This window comes from Crinia signifera, chromosome 12 (assembly GCF_055691185.1).
Source record: "Crinia signifera chromosome 12, ASM5569118v1, whole genome shotgun sequence".
NCBI lineage: Eukaryota > Metazoa > Chordata > Amphibia > Anura > Myobatrachidae > Crinia > Crinia signifera.
In genome coordinates this window covers 5,621,284-5,645,592 of record NC_139228.1, presented here as the reverse complement: position 1 = coordinate 5,645,592, position 24,309 = coordinate 5,621,284, and the positions used below count along the sequence as shown (strand labels likewise).

At 50.2% G+C, this 24,309-nt stretch overlaps 1 protein-coding gene and 1 long non-coding RNA gene across 2 annotated transcripts in view; one reads left to right on the top strand and one right to left on the bottom strand.

The window, feature by feature from the left end:
* DCST1 (DC-STAMP domain containing 1) overlaps positions 1 to 22,342 on the bottom strand; it is a 49,690-nt gene extending 27,348 nt beyond the window's left edge. Inside the window, exons 1-3 of the mRNA XM_083166693.1 lie at positions 22,011 to 22,342; positions 19,153 to 19,236; positions 18,674 to 18,799 (exon numbers count right to left, since the gene is read on the bottom strand). Coding sequence (XP_083022819.1) covers positions 18,674 to 18,799; positions 19,153 to 19,236; positions 22,011 to 22,017 — 217 coding nt within the window. The 5' untranslated portion in view covers positions 22,018 to 22,342. The remainder of the gene's footprint in view (positions 1 to 18,673; positions 18,800 to 19,152; positions 19,237 to 22,010) is intronic.
* A 490-nt stretch (positions 22,343 to 22,832) lies between these two features.
* Positions 22,833 to 24,302, top strand: LOC146049980 (uncharacterized). The gene is made up of 3 exons (XR_014466247.1): positions 22,833 to 23,096; positions 23,153 to 23,432; positions 23,489 to 24,302. It is a non-coding gene; the product is annotated as an uncharacterized LOC146049980 (long non-coding RNA).
* The last annotated feature ends 7 nt before the right edge of the window (positions 24,303 to 24,309 follow it).

Genomic DNA, 24,309 nt, shown 5'->3' with positions numbered 1-24,309 from the left:
GGATTCACTATGAAAATCCTCACACTGTGCCTACCTAGCTAGGGTAATAGTTAATAAAATAATAAAAATCCCCTAACTACTCTAATTCTTCGGCTGCTCCTGCAGCCCTTTAGAATAGCACCCACTCCAGTGGGCACCTAACACGAACTGAAGAGTCCAGGGATGCAGTAGGGGAGGAGCCTACCCTCTAAAGCTTTAGGATAGGTGCCTGGCTCCTTCGGACCCTCCTACATCCCAGTGTTGAGCTGTGTCACCAGGACCATTGAAAGAGAAACATAATATGGCTTTTCTACAGAGAGCCAGCACTGCTGCCCCATCACTCCAATCCCCCCTACACTGAGCAAGTCCCCGCCGGGAACTGGCCGTCCACGTCCAGAACCGCCCACCCCGCCACCACTGAACAGCTGACCCGGGCGGGTAGGTCGTGGAGCAAATCCCCACCCAGAACCGCTTTCAACATCCTGCAGCCAGGAAACATAATATGGCTTTTCTACAGAGAGCCAGTGCTGCTGCGACGTCACACCAATCCCCCTACCCTGAGCAAGTCCCCGCCCGGTACCGGCTGTCCCCGTCCAGAACCGCCCACCCCACCCCCGTCTACCGCCAAACAGCTAACCCGGCCAGGTATGTCGCAGACCAAATCCCCACCCAGAACCGGCCGTCCCCGCCCACAACCGCCCGCCCCGCCTACCGAGCGGGTATTTGTGCGTGTCTCCGTACCTGCTCCCCCACCCTCTCAGCAGCAATGAAGGCAGTAACCATAGAGACTCACAAGCCGTTGTAGGCATTAATGTCTATTCTAATCTTATGTGTTTTAAGCATTGCTAATTCTATTTCTAAGCTGCACAGTGGACTTGCAGCCAGGGCTGTGGAGTCGGAGTTGGAGGCAATTTCGAGTACCTGGAGTCGGGGTCGGCAAACAATGCACCGACTCCGAAAATTATAATTAATGACTTCTCTACTGTAAGAATAAAGACCAATGCATGCAGTACCTCACGTAACCGCAAAACGAACACGTTAACCCCTTCATGACAGAGCCAGTTTGTGCCTTCATGACATGTCTCACTTAAGTGGGGATAACTTTTTTTTGCTTTTACTTATCCCAGTGATTTTGAGATTGTTTTCTCGTGACACATTGTACTTCAAGTTAGTGGTAAATTTTGGTCGATACAGTCTGTGTTTTTTTGTGAAAAATACCAAAATATCGTGAAAAAATGGAAAATTTAGCAATATGCAAAATGTTAAATTTTCTGCTTGTGAGACAAATAATCATACCACTCAAAATAGTTAATAACTAACATAGACCATATGTCTACTTTATGTTGCCATCATTATTTCAACCCCCTTTTCATTTTTTTGGACACTAGGAGGCTTCAAATATGACTAGCAAATTCTCAAATTTTCAAGAAAATTTCAAACACTGATTTTTTTAGGGACCAGTTCAGTTCTGATGTGACTTTGAGGGACTTGTATGTGAGACACCCCCATAAATGATGCCATTTCAAAAACTGCACCCCTCACAGTATTCAAAACAGCATTTTGGAAGTTTGTTAACCCTTTAGGTGTTTCACAGGAATTAAAACAAAGTGTAGGTGAAATTTCAAAATTTCTTTTTTTTTTGCAGAGTTTCAATTTTAATACATTTTTCGAACAAATACAGTAGATTTTACTAGAGAAATGTGACTAAAAATTGATTCCCCCAATTCTTGTGTTTTCAAAAATATCCTATATGTGGCCCTAGTGTGCACGTTGACCAAACCACAGGCTTCATAATAGAAGGAGCACCTACTTGATTTTGGAGCCTCCTTTTTATGAGATTTTTTTTTAGGCACCATGTAGGTTTCTAGGCACCATAAGTGCTAAAAGTTAGGAACCTTCCCCACAAGTCACCCCATTTTGCAATCTACACCCCTCAGGGAATTCATCTAGGGGTATAGTGTACATTTCAAACCCCCAGGGGTTTCACCAATTTTGGTACAACTGGGATGTGAAAATGGAAAATTACATTTTTTTACACAAACATGCAGTTCTGGCTCAAAATTTTTCATTTTCACAAGGAATGAAGGAGACAAAGCACCCCAAAATATGTGCCCCAATTTCTCCCGAGTACGGCAATGCCTCACATGTGACCAAAAAATACCAGTGGGGCGCATAGCAGGACTCAGAAGGGAAGGAGTGATTTTTGGATTTGGCAGCACAGATTTTGGTGGAATGAATGGTGGGTGCCATGTTGCATTAGCAAGACTCCCAAAGCACCAATACAGTGGAACCCCCCCACAAGTCACCCCATTTTGCAAAGTACACCCCTCAGGGAATTCATCTAGGGGTATAGTGTACATTTCAAACCCCCAGGGGTTTCACCAATTTTGGTACAACTGGGATGTGAAAATGGAAAATTAAATTTTTTTACACAAACATGCAGTTCTGGCTCAAAATTTTTCATTTTCACAAGGAATGAAGGAGACAAAGCACCCCAAAATCTGTGCCCCAATTTCTCCCGAGTACGGCAATGCCTCACATGTGACCAAAAAATACCAGTGGGGCGCATGGCAGGACTCAGAAGGGAAGGAGTGATTTTTGGATTTGGCAGCACAGATTTTGGTGGAATGAATGGTGGGTGCCATGTTGCATTAGCAAGACTCCCAAAGCACCAATACAGTGGAACCCCCCCACAAGTCACCCCATTTTGCAAAGTACACCCCTCAGGGAATTCATCTAGGGGTATAGTGTACATTTCAAACCCCCAGGGGTTTCACCAATTTTGGTACAACTGGGATGTGAAAATGGAAAATTACATTTTTTTACACAAACATGCAGTTCTGGCTCAAAATTTTTCATTTTCACAAGGAATGAAGGAGACAAAGCACCCCAAAATCTGTGCCCCAATTTCTCCAGAGTACGGCAATGCCTCACATGTGACCAAAAAATACCAGTGGGGCGCATGGCAGGACTCAGAAGGGAAGGAGTGATTTTTGGATTTGGCAGCACAGATTTTGGTGGAATGAATGGTGGGTGCCATGTTGCATTAGCAAGACTCCCAAAGCACCAATACAGTGGAACCCCCCCACAAGTCACCCCATTTTGCAAAGTACACCCCTCAGGGAATTCATCTAGGGGTATAGTGTACATTTCAAACCCCCAGGGGTTTCACCAATTTTGATACAACTGGGCAGTGAAAATGAAAAATTACATTTTTTTACACAAAAATGCAGTTCTGGCTCAAAATTTTTCATTTTCACAAGGAATGAAGGAGACAAAGCACCCCAAAATCTGTGCCCCAATTTCTCCCGAGTACGGCAATGCCTCACATGTGACCAAAAAATACCAGTTGGGCGCATGGCAGGACTCAGAAGGGAAGGAGTGATTTTTGGATTTGGCAGCACAGATTTTGGTGGAATGAATGGTGGGTGCCATGTTGCATTAGCAAGACTCCCAAAGCACCAATACAGTGGAACCCCCCCACAAGTCACCCCATTTTGCAAAGTACACCCCTCAGGGAATTCATCTAGGGGTATAGTGTACATTTCAAACCCCCAGGGGTTTCACCAATTTTGATACAACTGGGCAGTGAAAATGAAAAATTACATTTTTTTACACAAAAATGCAGTTCTGGCTCAAAATTTTTCATTTTCACAAGGAATGAAGGAGACAAAGCACCCCAAAATCTGTGCCCCAATTTCTCCCGAGTACGGCAATGCCTCACATGTGACCAAAAAATACCAGTTGGGCGCATGGCAGGACTCAGAAGGGAAGGAGTGATTTTTGGATTTGGCAGCACAGATTTTGGTGGAATGAATGGTGGGTGCCATGTTGCATTAGCAAGACTCCCAAAGCACCAATAGAGTGGAACCCCCCCACAAGTCACCCCATTTTGCAAAGTACACCCCTCAGGGAATTCATCTAGGGGTATAGTGTACATTTCAAACCCCCAGGGGTTTCACCAATTTTGATACAACTGGGCAGTGAAAATGAAAAATTACATTTTTTTACACAAAAATGCAGTTCTGGCTCAAAATTTTTCATTTTCACAAGGAATGAAGGAGACAAAGCACCCCAAAATCTGTGCCCCAATTTCTCCCGAGTACGGCAATGCCTCACATGTGACCAAAAAATACCAGTTGGGCGCATGGCAGGACTCAGAAGGGAAGGAGTGATTTTTGGATTTGGCAGCACAGATTTTGGTGGAATGAATGGTGGGTGCTATGTTGCATTACCAATACAGTGGAACCCCCCCACAAGTGACCCCATTTTGCAAACTACACCCCTCAGGGAATTCATCTAGGGGTATAGTGTACATTTCAAACCCCCAGGGGTTTCACCAATTTTGGTACAACTGGGCTGTGAAAATGAAAAATTACATTTTTTTACACAAAAATGCAGTTCTGGCTCAAAATTTTTCATTTTCACAAGGAATGAAGGAGACAAAGCACCCCAAAATCTGTGCCCCAATTTCTCCCGAGTACGGCAATGCCTCACATGTGACCAAAAAATACCAGTTGGGCGCATGGCAGGACTCAGAAGGGAAGGAGTGATTTTTGGATTTGGCAGCACAGATTTTGGTGGAATGAATGGTGGGTGCTATGTTGCATTACCAATACAGTGGAACCCCCCCACAAGTGACCCCATTTTGCAAACTACACCCCTCAGGGAATTCATCTAGGGGTATAGTGTACATTTCAAACCCCCAGGGGTTTCACCAATTTTGGTACAACTGGGCTGTGAAAATGAAAAATTACATTTTTTTACACAAAAATGTACTTCTGGCTCAAAATTTTTCATTTTCACAAGGAATGAAGGAGACAAAGCACCCCAAAATCTGTGCCCCCATTTCTCCAGAGTACGGCAATGCCTCACATGTGACCAAAAAATACCAGTTGGGTGCATGGCAGGACTCAGAAGGGAAGGAGTGATTTTTGGATTTTGCAGCTCAGATTCTGGTGGAATGAATGGTGGGTGCTATGTGGCATTAGCAAGACCCCCGATGCACGGTGAAATGATGAACCTAATAATCCATCGATGTGTGGTATATTTTGAAACACTCCTTTATACATAGGCCGGGTTTGTCGGGGCAAGTTTCACAGTGGAAAATAGTTTCCTTTCTTATTCCCTTTTTATAGCAAACTTTGCACCTTTTTTGTGTCCTGCCCTTTCTTGCAGTGGAGGGGATTTCGTTGGGAAAATGCTGCCCTGGTACAATACGGGGGCCAGTACTAGAAGTACTGGGGCCCTCTGCCTGCTGGTTCCCAAATATTAGGCCCTTTATGACTTCCTCTTGAAAGTGCATAAATGTCCCCCTCTGGCCGGTAGAACGGAATAGCACGTAAGCGTTATACAGTGCCATCTGGATGATATACACGGCCAGCTTCTTGTACCAGATATTTGTTTTCCGCAGGGCACTGTACGGCTTCAGTACCTGATCTGAAAGATCCACTCCGCCCATGTACTTATTGTAATCTAGGATACAATTTGGTTTTGAGGTGTGGGTACTGGTACCTCGTACAGGGATGGAGGTGGTACTGTCTCCATGAATTGTTGTCAGTATAAGGACATCCCTCTTGTCCTTATATTTGACCAACAACATATTTTCGGTGCATATTCCCCTGCTTTCACCCCTTCTCATTACTTGGGCAATGTGCGTTTTGGGGAGGCCTCTTTGGTTCTTGCGCACAGTACCGCAAGCTGCTGTACCTCTTGAACCAAGGGCCTTAAACAGGGGGATGCTGGTGTAAAAGTTATCCACATAGAGGTGATAACCCTTATCCAGGAAGGGGTGCATTAAATCCCAGACAATTTTGCCACTAACACCTACGAGGGAGGGGGGGCATTCTGGCGGTTCAATTCTTGAATCCTTCCCTTCATATACCCTAAACTTGTGGGTGTACCCTGTGGTGCTTTCACACAGCTTATACATTTTTATGCCATACCTTGCCCTCTTACTGGGAAGGTACTGGCGGAATTTAACCCTTCCTTTAAAATGTATAAGGGACTCGTCAATACAAATACATTTTTCAGGGATGTATAGCTCTGCAAATTTGGCACTGAAATGATCAATGACCGGCCTGACTTTGAATAGCCGGTCAAAGGTGGGATCATCTCTGGGTGGGCACTGTGCATTATCGGTGTAATGTATAAATTTATGGATTGCCTCAAAACGAGTCCGAGTCATGGCCATACGGTAAAATGGGGTGCTGTACAGAACATCTGTACTCCAATATTGCCTAATTTGTGGCTTTTTTACTATGCCCATATGAAACACCAGACCCCAAAACGTCATCATCTCTACTGCATCTACAGGGGTCCACCTAGCAAATGATGACGTGGGGTTTTGAGCAATAAACTGCTGGGCATATAAATTAGTTTGGTCCACCATTAAATTTATAAAATCATCAGAGAAAAATAATTTGAAAAAGTCAATTTCTCTGAGACCTGTGGAATCAAATTGGATTCCTGGCATGGCCAAAAACTCAGGAACCTGGGGCTCAAAATTGTCTGGTGGTGGGGTCCATACGAGATCAATTATTGGGGGGGGGGGGTCTCAGCTGCTCTACGGGGGCGTCTTTGAGGGGGTCCCTCATCACCAGAGGAGGAAGAGGAGCTTAAGACGAATCCTTCAAATTCCCCGCTTGCCTCACTGGCTGTGTCAGAATCAGAGGCAAGCATGGCATATGCCTCCTCCACTGAATACATTCTTCTGGATGACTGGGATGACATTTGGGATGACATTTGGGATGACATTTTTATTTTTGTGTTACTGGTAGTGAAATGTTTCAACACGTGTATAGTGTAGGGGGGGGTACAAACTTTATTTCAACCCGGGGGGTATGTAGTGTGTTGTGTGTATGTAGTGCAGAACAAAAAAAATACTTTATACAAAAAATAAAAAATGAAGGGGTTAAAAAAAAAAAAAAATTGAAGGGGTTAAAAAAAATAAAAATTGAAGGGGTTAAAAAAACAAAAAAAAAGGTCCTGCGCCAAAAATTGAGCACAGATGTTGGTCAGTAACGTCTGTCACTGAACAGCGCTCAAAGGCAACAGGAATTTGATCAAAAAAAAAAAAAAATAGATCAACCCTGTGCCGAAAAAGCTGATCAGTGATGTACGTCACTGATCAGCGCACAGTGGCCACAGGACACCCACAAAATCACAGTGTGTGTAAAAAAAAAATTAAAAAAAGACCACACAGCACCCACAAAAAAAAAAAAAAAGGTGATCAGTGATGCGACACTGATTACCAGTGAGGGGCAGCAGGTGCACAACCTTTGGTGCAACTGGCAGCAACTGACAGGTATATATAAAAAAAAAAAAACCTCTGCACCCCCAAAAAGTTGCTGATCACCTCAGATATAGTGATCAGCACAAAAGGCGGGGGTAGCAGACACAAAATATACACTCTCTATCACTCTCTGTCACTATCTCTCTCTATCTCTCACTATCTCTCACTATCTATCACTATCTATCACTATCTATCACTATCTATAACACTGCAGCAGCAGCACTGACAGTTATATGTATAAAAAAAAACCTGCACCCCCAAAAAGGGGGGGTAGCAGACACAAAATATACACTCTCTATCACTCTCTGTCACTATCTCTCTCTATCTCTCACTATCTATCACTATCTATCACTATGACACTGCAGCAGCAGCACTGACAGTTATATATATAAAAAAAAAACCTGCACCCCCAAAAAAGGGGGGGTAGCAGACACAAATCTCTCTATCTCTCACTATCTATTACTATCTATCACTATCTCTCACTATCTATCACTATCTATCACTATGACACTGCAGCAGCAGCGACAGTTATTTATATATAAAAAGGGGGGGTAGCAGACACAAAATATAGCTCTCTCTGTCACTATATCTCTATCTCTCTCTATCTCTATCTCTCTATCACACTGCAGCAGCAGCAGGAAGTCTCAGGAAGTCAGATCCAGGAAGCGTCCAGCACGCTACAAGCAGTGATCAAGTGATCAGGTAAGGTATTTGCAAGGATCAGGTAAGTATTAGCAAGGATCAGGTCAGTATCACGGCAGATAGGCACGGTGACCGCTCTGCACGCTACTCCAGACCGGAATGGCGTCTGCAGCGCAGTCACCGTTAGTTTAAATGTCGCGCCTTGGCTGTGATTGGTCCGTGGGTCCCACGGACCAATCACAGCCTTGGGGGCAGGTGGGGTGAGGGTGGGGTGAGGTGTCATCGTCACCGATGACCCCCTCATGCCCCCTGACGCCCGGCGGTGATTGACACCTGTGTTACCAAGCGTCTGATTCGCTGGTAACACAGGAAAACGCTGTGAATGGCTGTTCACACTGAACAGCCAATCACAGCGATCGCCGACGGGGGGGCGACATCGCAGCCCCCCCTGGGCATGCAGGGACATGTCTGCTGTCAGGGACAGCAGACATCGTCCCTCTGTCACTGCGTCTCGAGACGCAGTGACAGTTTAAAGTCATGACGTATATATACGTCATGTGTCGGGAAGTACTTCCCGGCCATGACGTATATATACGTCAAATGTCGTGAAGGGGTTAAGTGACCGTGAAAAAGCTTTTCATGTGCTTCACTATATGGCACGCAACGCACAATTCGGAGCACCAATACTTATAAATGTATTCTCCCTTGTAGTTTACAACTTATTTCCAACGTTCAATAAGGTTTTCAATGCCTCGTTGGTAGAAATCACCTGGTGTAGACTCGAAAAATTCATTCAACCAAGCTCTCCCACCATACGCACAACATCTTTTTACGCGGATGAAGATCTTGTTTCATGCGCGGGGTCGTTTGTTTACCTTGGCTAAGCCATTCCTTACGCTGGTTCATATTGATGTACAGGCACCATTTTTCGTCGCCAGTAACGATTCGGTAAAGAAATCTTTCCTTGTGTCCGTGAATTGAACAGTGACGAGCAAGCAAACCAGCGGAGATTGTGGCTCGTTGATTTTTGTTGTCGTCACAAAGCATGCGGAACTCATGCTCCACACTTCTGAACCTTTCCTATTGTTTTTGTTCCCAAAACAACAAAATAATGTGGTTTTTATCTTTGAACTGGTAAAGTTCCTGTTCCTGATGTTTATGCCTACTGCTACTATCCAGCCATTTAATTAATTAATAAAAAAATTAACAAAACTTTGTTTTCATTGTGTTTGTCCTTTGCTTAAACCAGGCATGTCCAACGTTGGCCCTCCAGATGTTGTGAAACTACACATCCCAGCATGTTTTGCCACAGTTTTCCTATTAGAGAATGCTAAAACTATTGCAAAGCATGCTGGGATGTGTAGTTTCAAAACATCTGGAGGGCCAACGTTGGACATGCCTGGCTTAAACTGTTCAATACAGTAGACGGTTGGCTTCCCAGCCTCTAGTTTCTGTAGTAATAATATGTATGTTGCCTTTCTTTCCTTCAAGGAATGTATCAAATACATTTGCATATTAATACAGAGGAGTCGAGGAGTCGGCATCAGAAGTACGAGGCGTCGGAGTCGGAACATTTATCTACCGACTCCATAGCCCTGCTTGCAGCCTATGGAACATATCATACATTTACTTTGCAGTGTGCCTTGAGAATTGTACACTATGGGACAGAACACAAAATTTGATGTGCTGTAGTGTTAATAAGTATAATGCGCAACACTGTTCTTTTGGATGTATAGTGCACAGCAGTTTCCTGTATGTGCAGGATTTCTGTACTTACCGTAAATTCCTTTTCTCCTTCCTCCACTAGGTGTCACTGGAGTGTAGACAGTGGGGATAGTATTGCGACCACAGGGAATATATATGCAAATTCAGTGTGGCCAACTCCTCCCCTTCTACTCGCCCTTCTAGCAGTCCCAAGGATCGTGCCCAGAGGGAGCTGGAAGATGGAAACACACTTCCGAAGAGGAGGTAAGTAGGTAAGTACTCTTTTAAACCAACACACATACAGATATGGAAACAGAGTGAAACAGTGATGAAAGAAACACAACCACTGAACAACAGTTAACCACACAAGAACATGTTAGCAGGAAGAAACCCCAAATAAAGACTAGACGGGTAATTTCCTAACAATATCGGCAACAGCGCCGAGGAGGGCGTCCAGTGACACCTGTGGACTCGGAGAAAGGGATTTACGGTAAGTACAGAAATACTGTTTTCTCCTTCCTCCACTAGGTGTCACTGGAGCGTAGACAGTGGGGACGTCCCAGAGCTCCCAACACAGGTGATAAGGCGCTGAGAACTCCCGGGAACTGCTCAACCAAACTGAGAGGCCGATGAAGCAAACGTGACGAATCTATAGAACCTGACAAAGGTTCGCCGACCTGACCTCGTAGCAGCTCTGCAGAGCTGGTGAATGGAGACCCCTCGAGCAGCCACCCAAGAGGGTCCTACTGAGAGCGTAGAATGAGCCGAAATGGAAGTGGGAGGCGGTTGAGCCGCTGCCACATCTGCTTGTCTGATAGTCAGACATATCCATCTCGCCAACGTCTGTTTAGACGCAGGTCATCCACGACGGATTGGGTCATAAGTGACAAAAAGACAGTCTGATTTTCTGATTGAGGATGTTCCAGCGACATAAATCTTCAAGGCCCTCACTACGTCCAAAGATCCTGCCTGCGGATCCTCAGTGAACGCAGGAACTACAATAGACTGGTTAAGGTGGAAGGAAGATACCACTTTTGGAAGGAAAGATAAAGATGTTCGGAGCTCAGCTCTATCCGCATGGAATACCAAAAAAGGAGAGCTCCCAGTTCCAATACCCTTCTGGCTGAGGCAAAAGCTAGTAAAAGAACCGTCTTCCAGGTTAGGTATCTGAGATCTACATCTTCCAGAGGTTCAAAAACCGAGGAACAAATATAATCTAGGACCAAGTCTAAGTCCCATGGAGACGTAGGTCGTTGAACAGGGGGCTGCAATCGTAGAACTCCCTGAAAGCAAGTTTTTACCTCTGATAGTAGGGCTAACAGTATTTAGAAAAAGACGGATAAAGCGGAAACCTGTACCTTCAGGGATCCTAAATGCAAACCTGCAGACAGTCCAGTCTGAAGGAATAAAAGAAGTCTGGCCTTTTTTGAACACTGTTGTGGAGACCCCATGGTTTTCACACCAGGCCACATACGATCTCCAAATACGGTGGTAATGCTTTGACGTAACCTCCTTTCTTGCACTCATCATGGTCGGGATTACCGTCCTTGGAATCCCTGCTTGTCTTAAAATGGACTTCTCAGTAGCCACGCCATTAAATGAAGCCGCTTTAAGTCTGGGAAGACTATAGGGCTTTGACTGAGTAGATCTTATTGTAATGGGAGAGGCCACGACTCGTCCACCAGCAGAGTTGTGAGGTTGGTGTACCAAGCTCGACGAGGCCAGTCCGGAGCGATTAGGAGAGCCAACACCTTCTCCCTCCTTATGCGTTGCTGAATCTTGGGAATCAACCGAAATGGGAACAGGTAAACAAAATTGAACAGCCAGGGGCCGTCAGGGCATCTACTCCCTCCGCTGCTGGGTCTTGAGTCCGTGCGAAGTACAACGGAAGCTGATGGTTGAGACGCGATGCCATTAGTTCGACTTTAGGACAACCCCATGTTCGAACCAGCCGCTGAAACATCTGAGGATGAAGGCACCACTCTCACTGATGAACATCCTGCCGACTCAAGTAGTCGGCCTCCCAATTCTCCACTCCTGGAATGAAGATTGCCGAGATGGCCATCGCGTGGTCCTGAGCCCACAACAGGATTTGGCTCACCTCCTTCATGGCTGCATGACTCCTTGTGCTGCTCTATTTGTTTATATAGGCAACAGCCGTGGCGTTGTCTTAGTCAACCCTGAAGGAGATGTTGTGCTTGGAGGAGAGCATAGTATACCGCTCTGAGTTCCAGGACATTTATATGCAGGCGAGATTCCTGACAAGTCCAACGGCCCTGAAATTGATGGTCCAGGGTTAGTGATCCCCATCCTCGGAGACTTGCATCCGTTGTGATGATTGTCCAATTTCAAAGAGCGAAACGTTTTCCCTCCCTGAGATTGGCTGAGTGGAGCCACCATGAAAGGGAGAGTCTCGTTCTCGGGGACAGGGTCACCAGACGTTGTAGGTGTAGGTGCGATCCCGACCATTGTCTCAAAAGATTGAATTGAAATGGTCTTGACAGGAAGCGGCCATACGGGATTGCTTCGAAAGAGGCTGTCATCTTCCCCAGCAGACGCGTACAGGGAAGCACCGAAACCTTCCTGTGTTGTAATACCAGACAAATCAACTCCTGAAGCGATCTGATCTCGTCTTCCGGTAGGAAGACCTTCAGTTGTATAGTGTCTAGAATCATTCCCAAAAACTGCAGTCTCACGATGGTTGCAGTTGGGACTTTTCGTAGTTGAGGATCCAAGTTCTACAAGTATCTTCTTGGTTTGATTGATGCTTGTCTTGAGAAGAGCCCTTCAGAAGGAGGTCGTCTAGATATGGGATTATCGTCACACCTTTCGAGCGAAGAATCTTCATCATTACGGCCATCACCTTGGTGAACACCCGTGGTGCCGAGGAGAGACCGAAAGGCAAGGCTTGAAACTGCCAATGGTGATCCAGAACTGCAAACCGCAGAAAGGCTTGGTGTGAGGGGCAGATTGGAATGGGTAGGTAAGTGTCCCTGATATCCAGGTATACTAGGAACTCCCCCTGACTCAAACCTTCTATGACAGATTGAATGTATTCCATCTTGAATTTTAGAGGCTGTAGGTACGGGTTCAGTTGTTTTAGGTTTAGGATGGGACGAGCCGATCCATCCGGTTTTGGCACCAGAAATAGGGTAGAGTAAAATCCCTGGTTCCTTTCCTCCATCGGGACTGGAGTATCACTTCCATCCTTTGAAGTTTTGCGATTGCTTCTTTTAGAAGATGTGCCTTTTCTGGAGAAGCTGGCCAACCTGTTTTGAAAAACCTCTGAGGAGGAGGAAACATGAATTTTATCTGGTAACCTGTCGACACCAGGTCCCGTACCCAAGCATCCTGACAAGACTGAAGCCACACAGGCTTGTAGTGCCTCAAACGTGCCCCAACCCAGGGGAGGGAGACAGTCATGCCTGTTTTGGGGTGGGTTGAAATTTTTTATCTGGATGACTCCAGGCTTGTGTAACAAAATCATCTAATTCCTCAGAATGAGGAAAGGTTGATGACTGAGTTTCTTCCCAAACAGAGAGGGCCGTGCTGGAGTCTCAGAGGTTTCCTCATAATCAGTGGCTATCTTTACCATGGCAATTAAATCCTCTAAGCCAGTGGTTCCCAACCTTTTTTGTCTCCCGTACCCCTTGATTAGGCTTTTCATTTAGGAGTACCCCCTCGTGAAAATTTTTGGGGGCGTGGCATAAAAAGGGGTGTGGCTTAACAGGGGCAAGTCATACTGGCAATGACGAGAAAAAAAAAGTGCAGCAATGCCCCACAGTGCCAGTAACAAGTATGCCCCACAGTGCCAACAATGCCCCACAGTGCCAGCAATGCCCCACAGTGCCAGCAACGCCCCACAGTGCCAGCAACAAGTATGCCCCACAGTGCCAGCAATGCCCCACAGTGCCAGTAACAAGTATGCCCCACAGTGCCAGCAATGCCCCACAGTGCCAGCAACAAGTATGCCCCACACACTGACGCTGTCATGCATACATACTACACACACTGACGCTCTCATTCATACATACTACACACACTGCCGCCCTCATTCATACATACTACACACACTGCCGCCCTCATTCATACATACTACACACACTGCCGCCCTCATTCATACATACTACACACACTGCCGCCCTCATTCATACATACTACACACACTGCCGCCCTCATTCATTCATACTACACACACTGACGCCGTCATACATACATGCATACATACTATACACACTGCCGCTCTCATTCATACATACTACACACACTGCCGCTCTTATTCATACATACTACACACACTGCCGCCCCTCATTCATACATACTACACACACTGCCGCCCCTCATTCATACATACTACACACACTGCCGCTGTCATACATACATACTACACACACTGCCGCCCTCATTCATACATACTACACACACTGCCGCCCTCATTCATACATACTACACACACTGCCGCCCTCATTCATACATACTACACACACTGACGCCGTCATACATACATGCATACATACTATACACACTGCCGCTCTCATTCATACATACTACACACACTGCCGCTCTCATTCATACATACTACACACACTGCCGCCCCTCATTCATACATACTACATACACTGACGCCGTCATACATACATGCATACATACTATACACACTGCCGCTCTCATTCATACATACTACACACACTGCCGCTCTCATTCATACATACTACACACACTGCCGCCCCTCATTCATACATACTACACACACTGCCGCCCCTCATTCATACATACTACATACACTGACGCCGTCATACATACATGCATACATACTATACACACTGCCGCTCTCATTCATACATACTACACACACTGCCGCTGTCATACATACATACCACACACACTGCCGCCCTCATTCATACATACTACACACACTGCCGCCCTCATTCATACATACTACACACACTGCCCTCTCTCATTCATACATACTACACACACTGCCGCTCTCATTCATACATACTACACACACTGCCGCTGTCATACATACATACTACACACACTGCCGCTGTCATGCATACATACTACACACACTGCCGCTGTCATACATACATACTACACACACTGATACTCTCACTCAAACGTACATACATATACATATATAATCCCACCACACATGTCAAGGCACATTGAGATCACTACCTGATATCCTCTGGCTCCTGGAGCTGCAGGCCGGGCTGCTGCTGATGTCTCCTGGCTCCTGCTTAGACAATTTGAGCAGTCTCCCGAGTCCCACTCCCAGTGTCTGGCCAGTCGCATCCTGGTGGCCATGCTCTGGGGACCGCAGGTGGCTGCTGATGGCTGGGGGGGCGCTGGATGAGCAGGCAGCACCTCTTTGCCTCCCTCCAGACTCAGCAGCAGCGCAGTAATACGGTCCACCCCCACTGTCACCGCCTCTGCCTATCATTGTTATAGGCAGGCACCCGGTCCCTGCGGTGGATGTGGGGTCCGCAGCGGGGTCCCTGCGGCGGATGGGTGCTAGTAGTTCCCATCCGCCGCAGGGACCCTGCCTGTGACCTCACATCCGCCAAAGGGACACAGCACAGCAGCGATCCCCATGAGTTACCGTCGGGGGGGGGGAGGGGGGCAGCGTAATCACAGCAGGGTGAGAGCATCTGCAGTACTGCTCCTCCCTGCTTTGCAGAGGCCACTGGCTCCCCCCTAAGCTGCCAATTGCCACTGAGTCTGTGACTGTCAGTGCCGAGGCAGAGCCGGAGGTAGGCACACTTGAATGCCCTTAGGCCGGCTCTGCTGCTGGGGATCAGAAGGACAGGAGCACACATACGAAAATACCGCGGGAGGAGCTGCGTGCGGCCGCACACGCACAGCAGCCCTCCTGCGGCCATTTTTAATCAGGGCAAAACGCTGCACCGCTGAGGTCGCGCTGTCTGACTGCCGCGGCCGCCATTACAGGCCGGGCCGCGGCGTACCCCCCAGCGTGTGGACGCGTACCCCCAGGGGTACGCGTACCACAGGTTGGGAACCGCTGCTCTAAGCCATGTACCACTGGTTCAGGGTCAGGAAGAATAGCCATCTGAGGTTCCTGTGTCTCTGGAATTAAACATACGCCTTCCTCTAAGTCAGGCATGTCATCTGAATCATAATCAGACCTGAGGAAACTGCCTCTTCCCTTGTGGAAGCAGAGGGGGTAGTGATCAAGATACCTGGTCCTGTTCAACAGGTGCCATAGGAGTAAGGGCTTTTGTTAACCCCTGTACTGCGGTGGCTAAAGAGATTTGCTGGTCTCTTGCCTGCTCGCTGTCTTTCTGAGATGCAGAAAGTTCAGAGGATAAATGGGCCATAACATCTGTAAGCTGTGAGGCCCATACAGGAGCTTCCCGAGCTGTAGATGAGGAGGGGATAACAGTACATTTCTCACAGAAAATAACTCCAACTGAAGAAGGAGTGAACTTTTCCTTACACCCCTTGCATTTGGTGTTCCCTCCTGCCATAATGAACAGTAATGTAACACCACACACTCACACTTCCAATCACTATAATAGGTTAGAAGTGAAACTGACAGGGGAGACAGCAGAAGAAGGGTTAAGAGCTGGCCTGGCCAAACTTGCTTTAAAATAAAAAGCACTGTAGCCTATGGGTGGTATTCAATGTGAATACCAGCGACGTGCAGCGAATCCTGTTTAGGATTCACTGCACATTCGCCACTGCCCGCCACGTTCCGGAGCCTCGACGGCTACGGTATTCAACGAGTCAGGGGCTCATTGCCCCTGACTGGCGAATTTATGCTCCTGCGGCGATGCCGCAGGGAGCCTTAGGACGGTGGCAGGCAGGGAGATGGAAGTCTCTCTGCCTGCCCCAGAGCGTATGTGGGGGGGGAGGTGGGCTCCCCGGGTGCCAGGCAGCACAGGCTGCCCCCCCCCGGGGGTGCCAGCAGGGGACCGGGTATATTCACTACACCCGATAACGATCGGGTGCAGTGAATATATGAATATCTAATGAGCGGCTCGGCTCCGGCGCCCCCTGCTGGCTGCTGTGTAAAAAAAAAAATATATATATTTTTTTTTAAATTAAATATATATTTATGTGCTTACAGCACATGAATAAAAATAGCATGCCCCTCCTCAGAATAAAATTCCTGATTTTTTGACACCAAATGTAAAAAACAAAACACTTTATTTTAAAAGTTCACATTCCCCTTCACCATAAAAAGATAGCGATTGCTACTCGGTGAATCATGGCGAAAAAAACCTTGAAATGTATTCGCCATCTGCTCATTGAATAGGGTGATTCACCGTTTTTGTCAAAAATTCGCCAAACAGCACAAATTCGCCAGAAAAACATGGCGAATCAGGCTCATTGAATACCGCCCTATATATTTTTAGCACAGCTCAATCTGTCTCACCCTGCGCTAAACCCCCGCTGTGTACCTCATCGACTGGGTAGAGCAGCTGCAGGACGGTCACCGGAGATCTGGGAGTAGCAGTTAAGGCCCCCATACACTATGCGATTTTGGGACGATTTCATCTGATTTCGGCACTTTGTGCCGATAATCGGCCCAAAATCGCAGGTGTGTGATATCTGATCCGATGCGCGGTCCTGTGCGCATCGGATCGGATCAGGGAGGTCGGACGGTCAGTACATACGATCACGTCCGACCTCCCTATATGCATATGCCTGCCCACCTGACAGGCATATGCATACAGACACCGGGGGAGCAGTGGGGCGGGCAGCGGGTCCCTGAGTGCTAAGCTGGCGGCGCCTGGGAGTGCTGACCTGGCCGGGCGGTGATGATCATAGATATCAGCACAGCAGCGCTGCGGGACGGGATGCGCAGTCGGCCTAATGTATGGGGGCCTTTAGACTGAACAGCTTCCACAGCTATGCCTGAAGCGCCAAATGTCTGTAAAATGGACGCAAGCTGTGCTGCTGAGGGCTGAACCGAGGCCGGATTACTGTGGCCCGCCCGCGCTAAGCCACGCCCCCCGGCATCTCCATGCTCCTGTGCCAGGGTCTTTTTACAAAACCCCTCCGCCTTTTATTGAGCTGACCTCCTCCACTAGCTGGAGAGGTCAGTATACTCACTGTCGGCGAAGCGGCATGGGGAGCGTCGCGTTGCCGCCACTTTCAATATGGGGCGCCGCCTCACAGAGACTGAGGTCTCTTCAGCCGAGGACCCGGGCGCAATGCTTTGTAGCAGCGGCCGGGTCCCCCTGGCAGCGCCCACGTAGCAGACAGCCAGTGACAGCTTACTGCCTGCCTGTCCTCAATGCTTGAAATCCCTAATAACAATTGCCCAGGAGCAGTCAGAAAACATGCCCAGCTCCCTTGGGCACGATCCAAGACTGCCGGGAGGGGGGGGGGGGGGTGTCTTAGAATGCTCCAGTGACACCTAGTGGATGAAGGAGAAACAATTAGCCCCATTCAGACCTGATCGCACAGCACCCCGCAGCTGACCCTCACTTCAACAGTGAACCCCACCAACCCACACGGGACACCCCCCGCACCTGCAACTCCCCCACCCGCAGCACCCAACCCTCACCCACCCACGCCATACCCACCCACCACTCCACCCGCAGTACTCCCACATCCACCTGGCAAAACAACACACCCGTCCCTCCTGAACCCACAGTATTTGCCCACCCACCCCTCCTGCACAAACCATCTTTCACGCAATAAAGGCCTTCACAGGTTACGCGGGTGGAGCCCCTTACGGCGGTGTGAAAAGTGCCGGTATGGCATTATGAATCATCTAGTGCAGTGGTTCCCAACCCTGGTCCTCAAGTACCCCCAACAGTGCACGTTTTGCAGGTCTCCACACACAATCAGTGATATAATTAGCTCCACCTGTGGATATTTTAAAATGTGCCTGAATAATGAGTGCACCTACCGGGTGACCTGGAAAACGTGTACTTGAGGACCAGGGTTGGGAACCACTGATCTAGTATATACATATATTATACTTACCAAATAGTCACATGTACCACAATTTTAACGTACGCTAACACAGTCACAGAAGCGCTCAACTCCGAATAAGCCCCAGACAACAACAATTACCAATTCCCATGAAGGCCCCAAATCCGGCACCTAGAAGAAATTTTGAGACTATGAACTCATCGTGGCGGCTGTAGAGGAACCGGATGCAGAAGTTGGGCAGCACGAATGTCAGGATCCGTCTGAGGGCTGCAGGATGGATAGAAGAAACAAATCAGTGATGGCGCGTCCCTTCCTGGCCTCCGCATCAGCACATTTAACCTATAGAAGGGGCAGCGACACATATTAGAGGTGGACGCACTGTCTATGCTGCACCAGGACTGATCGTTTTACCGGCAGATCCCCCGGAAGGATCAAATACAATTAGGCACTCGATGTGCAAGTTTTGCATGTTATAAATCGTATACGGGGAGCTGCCGGCGAAGGAAGCAGAGCTGCCAAACAATAAAACCCCATAATAATCGGGCTGTTGACTGAGAGCTGTGCTGCTCTAAAAACCCAATCACAATGGGGCTTGCATACACCTCTGAATCAGGCCTTACTTGTGTTTGGCCGTTTCTCCTTTGGGCAGAGTCTCCTCCTCTGGCCAGCTTCTTCCATGGCCTGAGGTGCAGCAGTAGGTGACGCTGTAAAACATCACACATCCAATTACAATGTTCTCATACAGTCTGCTTATATCACATTGTATTCACGGAGCACACATCGCTCCGTAGGCGGGGAGCAGAACCACAGCACACAGCGAGCAGAATCACAGCACACAGCGCTCCGCAGGTGGGGAGCAGAACCACAGCACACAGCGAGCAGAATCACAGCACACAGCGCTCCGTAGGCGGGGAGCAGAACCACAGCACACAGCGAGCAGAATCACAGCACACAGCGCTCCGCAGGTGGGGAGCAGAACCACAGCACACAGCCTGCAGGGAGCAAAACATCAGCACACATTGTGCCGCAGGCTGGGAGCAGAACCACAGCGCGCCGCAGGCCGGGAGCAGAACCACAGCGCGCCACAGGCAGGGAGCAGAACCACAGCGCGCCACAAGCAAGGAGCAGAACCACAGCGCGCCACAAGCAAGGAGCAGAACCACAGCGCGCCACAGGCAGGGAGCAGAACCACAGCACGCCACAAGCAAGGAGAAGAACCACAGCACGCCACAAGCAAGGAGCAGAACAACAGCAGACAGCACGCCGCAGGCAGGGAGCAGAACCACAGCACACCGCAGGCAGGGAGCAGAACCACAGCACACAGCGCGCCGCAGGCGAGGAGCAGAACCACAGCACACAGCAGGCAGGGAGCAGAATCACAGCAAACTGCAGGCGGGCAGCAGAACCACAGTATGCCGCAGGCCGGGAGCAGAACCACAGCACACATCGTGCCGCAGGCTGGGACCAGAACCACAGCACGCCGCAGGCCGGGAGCAGAACCACAGCACACAGCGTGCCGGAGGCCAGAAGCAGAACCATAGCAGGGAGCAGAAACTCAGCACACCGCAGGCCGGGTGTATAAACACAGCATACTGCAGGCCAGGAGTAGAAACACAGCACGCCGCAGGCCAGGAGCAGAACTACAGCACACAGCGCCGCAGGCAAGGAGCAGAACCACAGCACACAGCCCACCTAAGGCAGGGAACAGAAACACAGCGTACTGCAGGTGGGGAGCAGAAATAGCACACAGCACGCCGCAGGCAGAACCACAACACAGCTATAGTCGGGGAGCAGAGTCACCACGCACAGAGCACTATAGGTGGGGGCAGAGTCACAGCGCACAGAGAGCCATAAGCGGGGAGCAGAATCACAGCGCCCAGGGCGCTATAGGCGGGGAGCAGAATCACAGCGCACAGAGTGCTATAGGCGGGGAGCAGAGTCACAGCGCACAGAGCACGATAGGAGGGGAGCAGAGTCACAGCGCACAGAGAGCCATAAGCGGGGAGCAGAATCACAGCGCCCAGAGCGCTATAGGCGGGGAGCAGAATCACAGCGCCCAGAGCGCTATAGGCGGGGAGCAGAATCACAGCGCACAGAGTGCTATAGGCGGGGAGCAGAGTCACAGCGCACAGAGCACGATAGGAGGGGAGCAGAGTCACAGTGCGCTATAGGCGGGGAGCAGAGTCACAGTGCACAGAGCGCTATAGGCGGGGAGCAGAGTCACAGTGCACAGAGCGCTATAGGCGGGGAGCAGAGTCACAGTGCACAGAGCGCTATAGGCGGGGAGCAGAGTCACAGTGCACAGAGCGCTATAGGCGGGGAGCAGAGTCACAGTGCACAGCACGCTATAGGCGAGGAGCAGAGTCACAGTGCACAGAACGCTATAGGCGGGGAGCAGAGTCACAGTGCACAGAGTGCTATAGGCGAGGAGCAGAGTCACAGTGCACAGAGTGCACGCTAAATGCAGGTCGACCTAGTGGTGTAGACCTAATGCTTGTAGATCTAAATGCTGTAGACAATATGACCGTATCCCCAGAGCAGGTGGGTGGGTGGTAGTGGGAACACTGGGGGGCAGAGCAGGTGGGTGGTGCTGGGAACACGGGGGGGGGGGGGGCAGTGTAGGTAGGTGGGAACACTGGAGGGGGGTGGGTGGTGGTGGGAACATGGGGGGGGGGGCAGAGTAGTAGGTGGGTGGTAGTGGGAACACTGAAGGGAGGCAGTGGCAGTGTAGGTGGGTGGTGGTGGGAACACGGGGGGGGGGGCATTGTAGGTAGGTGGGTGGGTGGTGGGAACGCTGGGGGGGGCAGTGTAGGTAGGTGGGTGGTGGGAACACTGGAGGGGGTGGGTGGCGGTGGGAACACTGGAGGGGGTGGGTGGCAGTGGGAACACTGGGGGGGGGGGGGCAGAGCATGTAGGTGGGTGGTAGTGGGAACATGGGGGGGGGGCAGAGTAGTAGGTGGGTGGTAGTGGGAACACTGAGGGGGGGCAGTGTAGGTAGGTGGGTGGTGGTGGGAACACTGTGGGTGGCAGTGTAGGTAGGTGGGTGGTGGTTGGAACACTGGGGGGGGGGCAGTGTAGGTAGGTGGGTGGTGGTGGGAACACTGGGGGTGGCAGTGTAGGTAGGTGGGTGGTGGTTGGAACACTGGGGGGGGCAGTGTTGGTAGGTGGTGGGAACACTGTGGGGGGGGGGGCAGTGTAGGTGGTGGTGAAAACACGAGGGGGGGCAGAGTAGGTAGGTGGGTGGTGGTGGGAACACGGCTGGGGGGCAGTGTAGGTAGGTGGGTGGTGGTGGGAACACGGGGGGGGGAGCAGTGTAGGTAGGTGGGTGGTGGTGGGAACACGGCTGGGGGGGCAGAGTAGTAAGGTGGGTGGCAGTGGGAACACGGGGGGGGGGGGGGGGGGAGCAGAGTAGGTAGGTGGGTGGCAGTGGGAACACTGGGGGCAGGAGCTGCACCCCGCATGGAGGAGTAACTTTTACCTGACATCTCGCCCGTCCTCCCCGCTGGCGCGCTCTGGCTGTAACGTATCTAGGCGACGACGGTTCCTTCGGAGCGCCATCTCGCAGCGGTCAGTGCCGGGCGCCATCTTGCCGAGCGAAGTTTCTCCCTCGGGCGCCATATTGCGGGGCGCTCAGTGACGGGCAGTGTATGGCGGCACCTCGCAGGTCGAGGCCGGGCAGCAGGCCCGGGCTCTGGCGGTGGCTGTGCACCTGCTGCTGCAGTCTCCGGCCCCGGGCCAGCCTGGGGCTGGAGGACGTGAGCGCCGCGGATTACGCGGGGGAGGAGCGCAGGCCCGGCGGCGGGCGTCATGAGGACGACAGGTGTCAGGACATTATGCGCAGCTGCGGATGCTCCTTCGCCGGTCTCGTGCTCAGCGCAATCTACGCGTTCATCGTGTTGTTTATCAAATGCTACAGCTACCAGTTCTGCCTGTGGTCCACCATGCTGCTGGCCATCTTCCTGAGCCTGGGCATGGGCTACAGTGTTGCCATCCGGGCCATTGTCCTACTCATGCTGCCACAGCTACTCTCAGGTAAGCTGGTGGCCTCAACATTACCTTTGGGACAGGTATTATACTACCTGGAGCAGGTGCGCTCTACAGTGTGGGGTACGGCAGGTGCGCTCTACAGTGTGGGGTACGGCAGGTGCACTCTACAGTGTGGGGTACGGCAGGTACGCTCTACAGTGTGGGGTACGGCAGGTACGCTCTACAGTGTGGGGTACGGCAGGTGCGCTCTACAGTGCGGGGTACGGCAGGTGCGCTCTACAGTGCGGCGTACGGCAGGTGCGCTCTGCAGTGTGGGGTACGGCAGGTGCGCTCTACAGTGCGGCGTACGGCAGGTGCGCTCTATAGGGTGAGGTACGGCAGGTGCGCTCTACAGTGCGGGGTACGGCAGGTGCTCTCTACAGTGCGGGGTACGGCAGGTGCGCTCTACAGTGCGGGGTAAGGCAGGTGCGCTCTATAGGGTGAGGTACGGCAGGTACGCTCTACAGTGTGGGGTACGGCAGGTGCGCTCTACAGTGTGGGGTACGGCAGGTGCACTCTACAGTGTGGGGTACGGCAGGTACGCTCTACAGTGTGGGGTACGGCAAGTACGCTCTACAGTGTGGGGTACGGCAGGTGCGCTCTACAGTGCGGAGTACGGCAGGTGCGCTCTACAGTGCGGGGTACGGCAGGTGCGCTCTACAGTGCGGCGTACGGCAGGTGCGCTCTACAGTGTGGGGTACGGCAGGTGCGCTCTACAGTGCGGCGTACGGCAGGTGCGCTCTATAGGGTGAGGTACGGCAGGTGCGCTCTACAGTGCGGGGTACGGCAGGTGCTCTCTACAGTGCGGGGTACGGCAGGTGCGCTCTACAGTGCGGGGTAAGGCAGGTGCGCTCTATAGGGTGAGGTACGGCAGGTACGCTCTATAGGGTTGTGTACAGCAGGTGCGCTCTATAGGGTGAGGTACTGCAGGTGCGATCTATAGGGTGAGGTACAGCAGGTGTAGGGGCGGCTCCAGGATAAAATGAGAGGGGGGGGCACCATGATAAAAGAGGGTTTGAGTGGGGGAGGGTGGTGTCAGTGGTGCCAGTGTACATGCTAAGAGAGCGACAGAGAGAGGGTGGGAATGGCATTAAAAATAGGCCCTGGCAAGTACGCAGGCCCACCATGGCGACAAAAGTGAAGGATGTAGTTGTGCGCGCGCCGAAGGCACCCTCCGTTAAAGGGGTTGTGGCCACTCAACAGGGGGTGTGTCCTTGAGTGTAATGTACCACACCATGTACAACCTCTACACATTATGCAACAAATACTAGACCCCATTATACTTGCCCCTTACACATGATGCCAAATGGCATGAGCCAAAATTCACATAATGCCTCACGGATTGAGCCAAAATTCACATAATGCCAAATGGATTAAGCCAAAATTCACATAATGCCACACGGATTGAGCCAAAATTCACATAATGCCACACGGATTGAGCCAAAATTCACATAATGCCACACGGATTGAGCCAAAATTCACATAATGCCACATGGATTGAGCCAAAATTCACAATACGCTTCATAAACAGGGACATTGTGCGCCAAAGGTGCATTACACCATAATGTCCATTACACATTAAGTTACACGCCATTATGTCCATGACATATTATGCCAAACACCATAATGCCAATTAAAAATGATGCTACATAAGTGCTGCTTATCTACATGCTCATTGCCATGGGTTCCATGCTCATTGCCAGAGGTTCCATGCTTGTTGCCATGTAGGATTATATGCTCATTGCCAAGGA